At 42.3% G+C, this 7,688-nt stretch overlaps 1 protein-coding gene across 1 annotated transcript in view; it reads left to right on the forward strand.

Annotated features, from left to right (window-relative positions):
- Positions 1-7,104, forward strand: part of fkbp15b (FKBP prolyl isomerase family member 15b) — a 30,222-nt gene extending 23,118 nt beyond the window's left edge. The window contains exons 25-28 of the mRNA XM_047382252.1: positions 137-244; positions 1,347-2,014; positions 6,264-6,360; positions 6,483-7,104. Of these exons, the coding sequence (XP_047238208.1) occupies positions 137-244; positions 1,347-2,014; positions 6,264-6,360; positions 6,483-6,560 (951 nt within the window). The 3' untranslated portion in view covers positions 6,561-7,104. The remainder of the gene's footprint in view (positions 1-136; positions 245-1,346; positions 2,015-6,263; positions 6,361-6,482) is intronic.
- Positions 7,105-7,688: the final 584 nt, after the last annotated feature.

The raw sequence follows: 7,688 nt of genomic DNA on the forward strand, positions 1-7,688 counted from the left end.
CTGCTTCTTACCGCTCCAAACTGCAGACCACCACTGACATATATAGCGTGTCTTTTTAGATGAAGGCTGGTGAGTTAAAGTAGCCTGAACTGTCACCTTATGGAAGTGAACATGAGGCCAGACTGTGTTGTTGCAGGTGAAACGTGTGATGAATGGAGTGTTTCATTCTCTGCGGGCAGAGTTTGAGCTCAGTGAAACCTACAGTGGCCAGGCTGTGCTGGGGGTGATTGTCACTACTATTAAGGTAAGTCTTCAAACAAATCCACCAAGAGCGTCTTTCTGTCTGTCCAAACTGGGATGAAACGGACACATGTGAATTGAGCTCAAACTGAATCCAGGGAAATTTCTCTGGTATAGACAAAGCTGGGGAAGGATGTCCATGTCACATCAAAGCAACATAAAAATTATGGGATTTAGTAGTAAAACGTCTTCTCTAACACAGTGTTATTGGCAAAAAACCTAGCATATCTTAATTGAATATAGGTCAGTAATGTGATTGTTTACTTCTTAATGTTTCATTTTTTTTAAAAGGTCTGGACTGAGACTGGGCTCACCCAACTCATTGTTGTTCTTCAGCCTTTCTGTTGTAGTTTTCCTGCTAGTTTGTAGATCCTGATACTTTGATGACAAGACTTTTAGGCAGCCTTGGTACAGACAGCCTGACATTTGACTGAATAAAACATAAAGGAGCATACAGGATATAAAAATATTACGTAAGAGTAGATGGTCAACTCTAACGGAGCCTGATAACTAAAGGATCTGCCTCCCATTCTACTTCTAGAGACTCTAGGAACCACCAGTAAACCTGCAGTCTGAGAACGAAGTGCTCTTTTAGGAACATATGGACCAATCAGATCTCTGATGTATGATGGAGCTAGATCATTAAGGGCTTTATATGTGAGGAGGAGAATTTTAAATTCTATTCTGGATTTAACAGGGAGCCAATGAAGTTAGGCCTCTTAACTGTAGCAAAAAGGGCAGTGAGGTTTCTTCTCTAGACCCTTGCCAATATCTCTCACCCCTTAACGTTAACACACACAAATATTTCAGAGCAAACTGCCTTAAGTTTTACAATTGTTGTTCCTTTGACATTGTTACCTTTTGAAAAATGTCCGTCTCGTTTCTTGTCAGAAACAAATGTCTGTGTATCATCAGTTCTTTAGAGTTTGCATGTATGTGTAAAATATATTTAAGTATTTTGTTATCAACTCCTATAAATGTTGTTTAGGATCACAGAAGAACCATTTATCTGGCTGGAACCTTTTCAGAGGCAACCAGGTTAACTTTACATGTAGTTGTATAAGTGAAACCCTATTGCCTTCATATAATGACTGATGTTTTTTCAGAATGTAACGCTACAGTTGCTCAGTGGCACTAAAACCAGATCCCCACTGAAACCAGATAACAGGGAAGAGGAAAATGAAGACAATGAAAGTGAGGATGTGAAAAAACTGGAGCAGAAATGTCATGTTCACGTTAACGGGGAAAGAGAAGTGAAAGAGAAGAAGATCGTAGAGGAGGAACATGTGGCCCATGCAGATTATCATCAAGTCAACGAGGCCCAGATGGTTCAGGACGTGAAACCAGAAACCGTAACTAAGTCAGAGGCACCAAGCCAGGCAGAGGATTCTGAGGCTTCTGACGTCCATCCAGTTTCCAGCGCTGAGCCTGCATCCCAAGATCCAGAAACAGAACCTGTAGAGTCTGTGGTCCAACAGGAACAGGAGCAGCCCTCTGCCTCTGACACATGTACTACAGAAAAAGATTTGAACAAGTGTTTGCCTCCTGTTTGTAGACCTGATGAGAGCTCAGTGCCTGAGGATGCTGAAGAAGAATCTGCTGGAGAGAACAGTGGGGTAGATTTAAAGACAGAGACACAAAGTGTGGAAGATACAGATCATGCAGATCATATTAGAGAAATAACTGCCTCTGCTTCTCTGAAAGCATTTGGACCCCCAGCCAACCCACCTCCACCCCCAACTGTTGAACAGAGCAGCTCTGCAGAGGACACAAGGTGAGTCCTGGTAGGATTCTTTAGGGAACTTTAGGAACTTCAATTAAATCCCATGAATGCTCAGTTACCTTAGTCCCACATTAAGCTACTCATGTAAAACAGCTGACTAGTTGGAGGAAGCTGGGCCTCATTGAGGCAGCAGCCCCACGCTCTGCAGCTCAGACATCCAGTAATGCCAGCATCCCATTGTGTCCAGGTTGAACTTTTTATGCTGACCCACTGAAGTCAGGAAATCCCCATTTATTTCTCTCCACCAAATTAGAAGGAACGTGTCTGCATGGTGGTGCAGTTGGTAGCACTGTTGCCTTGCAGCAAGGTCCTGGGTTCGATTCCTGCCCTGGGGTCTTTCTGCATGGAGTTTGCATGTTCTCTCCGTGCATGCGTGGGTTCTCACCGGGTACTCCGGCTTCCTCCCACAGTCCAAAGACATGCCTGTTAGGTTGATTGGTAACTCTAAATTTCCCTTAGGTGTGTGAATGAGTGTGTGCATGGTTGTTTGTGTGTTGCCCTGCGATGGATTAGCGACCTGTCCAGGGTGTACCCCGCCTCTCGCCCATAGACTGCTGGAGATAGGCACCAGCTCCCCGTGACCCACTATGGAATAAGTGGTAGAAAATGACTGACTGTGTCTTTCGTTCTCCCCGGAACTTTCATTATAAAAAGCAACTGAAAGACCATCTACATTTGGAAACAGATTAATTTTAGCCTGTTGGTCCGTGATGACAGCCTCCTTACAGCAGTTGACATACAAAAGTATTCACCCCCTTGACTTTCTACCTATTTTGTTCCATTCCAACCTGTAATTTAAATGTTTTTAATAATATTGTATTTCATAACAGAAAATTGGTATGTGCATATGTATAAACCCACTTTGTCATGAAGCCCCTATAAAGATCTGGTGCCACCAGTTACCTTCAAAAGTCACATAATTAGTAAAATGGAGTCCATTTGTGTGCAATCTAAAGCTATGTTCACACTGCAGGCAAATGTGACCCGGATCAGACTTTTTCATGACAGTCAGAACGGTCCAATTCCGTTATTTTCACTTAAAAAAAAATATATATATATATATGTATCTGAATTGTGCCACTTTCTTATGTGGTACTATATCGGATACGTAGCCGATAGTTTTCAAAGCGTCTGCAGTCTTAATGGTCATTGTACTGGTTCCGACATCCACGCAGACTTCTCTACAGCAGCAGCTTCACTGCTCCGCAGAAGACCATTGTTAATAATTGTGCTCTAGTTCTTACCTTCGTCTTGTTATGATGTGATCATAATGCTGTCGTCTCTCAGTGCTCAACAACTTAACAATAACACAGAAACGCCGGCATCCATTATTACTTCCTTAAACAGTTTGCTGCTGTGTGATGCCTACATTCTCCATTTGAACATGTGGGTCGCTATGGGGTTGTGAACTGTTCAGATTAAAGTCTGATGGGCTCACATTTAATCAGTAGTTTGAACAACCACGCAAAAAAATCGGATTTTAACAAAAAATCGGAAATGAGCATCAAGACCTGCAGTGTAAATATAGTCTAAGTTTCACATAATCCGTCAGTTTAAATACATCTTTTCTGAAGGCCCCAGAGGCTGCAACACCACTAAGCAAGAGACATCACACCCCGAAAATCAAGAAGCTCTCCAAACAAGTCAGGGACAAAGCAAGTCAGGGTGGCGTTATAAAACAATATCCAGACCTTGATGTTCCCCTGGAGTTCCATAAGATCAATTGTCTTCAAATGGAAAGCACATGGTACCACAACAAACCTGCCAAGAGAGGGCCACCCACCAAAACTCACGGACTGGGCAAGGAGGGCATTAATCAGAGGCAGTACAGAGACCAAATGTCACCCTGGAGGAGTTGCAGGGTTCCACAGCAGGGACTGGATTATCTGTCCATAGGACCACAATAAGCCATACACTCCATAGAGCTGGGCTTTAAGGAAGAGTGGCCAAAAAAAAGCCATTACTTAGTATTAAAAATAAGTAAGCATATTTTGAGGGATTCCCCAAATGTATGGAGGAAGGTCCTCTGGTCAGATAAAACAAAAATTTAGCTTTTCGGCTACCAAAGGAAATGCTATTTCTGGTGCAAACCCAACACATCCCATCACCCCAGAAACACCATCCCCACAATTAAACGATGCTGCCACAACGTTTAGGTGTATTGACATGTTCCGTCCAGGTTTGCCAAGAACATAAATTAAGAAAAATGGTTAGTCTACACACACTATATTGCCAGAAGTATTCGCTCACCTGTCTTGACTCTCATATGAACTATAGTGACACCCCATTCTTAATCTATATGGTTCAATATGATGGTGGTCCACCCTTTGCAGCCATAACGGCTTCAACTCCTCTGTGAAGGCGATCCACAAGGTTTAGGATCTTGTTCATGTGAAACGTTGACCATTCTTCCAGAAGCACATTTATGAGGTCATAAGCTGATGTTGAAAGAGAATGCCTGCCTCTTATTTGCTGCTCTATCGGGTTAAGGTCAGAACTGTGTGCAGGCTGGTCAAGCTCATCCACAGCAAACTCTCTCATCCATGTCTTCATGGACCTTTCTTTGTCCACTGGTGATGTTGGAAGAGGAGGAGGCCATCTCCAAACTGTTCCCACAAAGTTGGGAGCATGGAATTGTCCAAAATCTCTTATTCTGAAGCATTCAGAGTTCATTTCACTGCAACTAAGGGGTCATGCCCTGCTCCTGAAAAACAACCCCACAGCATAATCCCCCCTCCACCAAACTTTACACTTGGCACAATACAGTCAGACAAGTGCTGTTCGCCTGACAACTGCTAAACCCAGACTGGTCCATTAGATTGCCAGATGGAGAAGTGTGATTCATCACTCCAGAGAACACACCTCCACTTCTCTAGAGTCCATAGGCAGTGTGCTTTACAGCACTACATCTGACGCTTTGCACTTGGTTATGTATGGCTTGGATGCAGCTGCTCGGCCATGGAAACCAATTCTATGAAGCTCTATGCACTCTTCTTGAGCCAATCTGATGGCCACATGAAGCTTGGAGGTCTGTAGCGATTGACTCTGCAGAAAGTCGGTGACCTCTGTGCACTATGAACGTCAGCATCCGCTGCCCCCATTACATCAGTTTACATAGCCTACCACTTTGTAGCTAAGTTTTTTATAATACTGCTGAAAGTTAGTGGAACATTTAGGAGGGAGGGAATTTCATGACTGGGCTTGTTGCACAGGTGGCATCCTATCACAGTATCACGTTGGAGTTCACTGAGCTCCTGAGGGCGACCCGTTCTTTCGCTAATGTTTGTAGAAACAGTCTGAATCTGTGGTGCTGGATGTTATACATCTGAGGCCATGGAAGTGATTGGAACACCTGATTTCAATTATTTGGATGGGTGACCAAATACTTTTGGCAATATGGTGCATATAAACCAGGCAGTATAAATACATAAAGGTACGTTGGGGTTATTTAGTAAAAGTCTTCTATATTGGAAAGTTCAGAAAGGCTTGTTTTCATTTATTTGTCCAGACAGGATTTTCTGGACCTTCCTGCACTAATTTTACAGCTAGATGGTCACAACTTGGACATATGTGGGTTTTGAAACACAACGATGATCCCAGAAACAATCAAACTGATTTTGTATAATGGGTAGAGTAGGATAGCATTAGACTTCCTGAATAGCTTTCCCTGACCTCAGCCTTAGGAAAACTGTACTTTGCTGATAAGCACAGTCCATGCCATTTTCAAAGAAGTCCACCAGTTCTGACAAGCAGAGGTCAAATATTAGCCAGTGGCCACATTAAACAAATATTAGTAAGTGTTATTATGGAAGAAGAGTAGCACAGTCATATTTATCACTAAGTGAAACACATGAGATATATATATATTTTTTATTTCTGTTAATTATGATTTTCCACTTATAGCTACTGAAAACACAACATTAAAGATTCAGACCAATAAAATAAACACTTCAGCAGAAATGTGGAATTAATGAAAAGTATATTTAGCAGCCCTTAAAGCTTATTTTCAAAAGGCACTTTAAATTTGAACGAGCCTCATCAGCATGCATATCCTGATTTATTGGATATGATTTTAAATCATTAAAGCCCAGATTTGGTGTGATATTCATGGGCGTGATGAGTGAAGGCTCTGACTCGGACTGTATGGGTTTCTCCTCCTGTGGTCCGACTGTCCCATGGAATTAAACCCTTTAAACAGATGGAAGCGTTCCTTCTCATCCTCTCTCTGCTGTTTTCTCAGTCTGACTGGAGGAATGGGAGAAGAATCAATTTTCCAGGTCACGCCTCCTGCCAAACCCCCTGCTGGTGCAAGTGAGGAGGAAGAGGAGGAGGAGATGGTGAGGAAGGATGTGTGGACAGATGTACTCCACCCTTTGTGTTTAATGTGTCTCTAAGATTCATGGGAATAAAAAGACTATTCTCCGATTTAACCTTTTTGATGATTTTATTTTGTGTCCAGAGCTTAAAGGGGCGTCCACCGCCGGCCCCTCTGTTCGGTGAGGAGGAGGAGGATGATGATCTGGACTGGATGAACTGACTTCACAGTCCAGTCCTTATTTCCTTTACCAAAATCAGACCTGGTTGTTGTTTTTGCTCGTTGGAGTTCTGAATGTGACCAGACATGCTCCTGCTGATGGACTGAACAGAGCAGATGAGCGACTCATCTGCCGCCGCAGCTTCCAGGACAGAAACCCAGCCACCTCACTCTCTGATTGTGGTAGATAAAACAGTTCTGTACTTCACTGAAGAATCAAATCCCTTTATTTAATTTTGAAATAAACTGTTGAGTATCTTATTTTTTACTTAGCACTTAGCAGATCAGTTTTTTTTAATCACCATCAATTAACTTTTCAGGGTTTTAAACGATATGACCCAGTTTTGAAGTATAGAACTTTTACAGTTTTACTAACATCAGAATTAGGTTAGAAAAAAATTAGCCTGACCTTGGATTGTTTTTGAATCTTAAACATTTCCTTGTGAGCAGTTTGATAATGAAGAAATCAGGAATTTAACTACTGGATGTCAGCCTTCTGGTTATTTGGCAGATCTGTCCTAAATGTAATTAAATGATTCCTACAGTACAACTTGTTCTGTTTTTTCCAAAAGCTGGAGGTTTGTTATAGGGGTAAACGATTCAAATGAAGACTAAAATATTGTCCTCTCAAACTTGGATGTACATATATACTGTTTCCAAAAATATTGGGTCACACATCCAAACCATTAAATTCAGCTGTTCCAATCACAATGATGACCAGGGTTAGGGTTACATATACAATGCAGCAGTGAGGCATGCAGACTCCCTCCACAAACATTTAGGAAAGAATGGACTGCCTCAGGATCTGATGATATGATACTGATTGTGTAACAACTCCAATCTTGAAAGGTCCTCACTACTAAATATTCCTCAGTCAACCCAGCTATGAAGTGGTAGCAGGTAAAATCCCATAGTGGGCTCTAGGGATGCTATGTCGCATTGGTCGTAAACATGCTGCAGAGTCAGTAGCTACGGACCTTTAAACTTCATGTGGTCTTCCGATTAGCTCAACAACAGTGTGCAGAGAACTTCATGGAATGGGTTTCCATGGCTGGGCAACTGCATCCAGGCCTTACATTACCAAATGCGATGCAAAGCATCAGATGCAGTGGTGTAAAGCTCCCTGCTACC

This window comes from Girardinichthys multiradiatus, chromosome 12 (genome assembly GCF_021462225.1).
Source record: "Girardinichthys multiradiatus isolate DD_20200921_A chromosome 12, DD_fGirMul_XY1, whole genome shotgun sequence".
NCBI lineage: Eukaryota > Metazoa > Chordata > Actinopteri > Cyprinodontiformes > Goodeidae > Girardinichthys > Girardinichthys multiradiatus.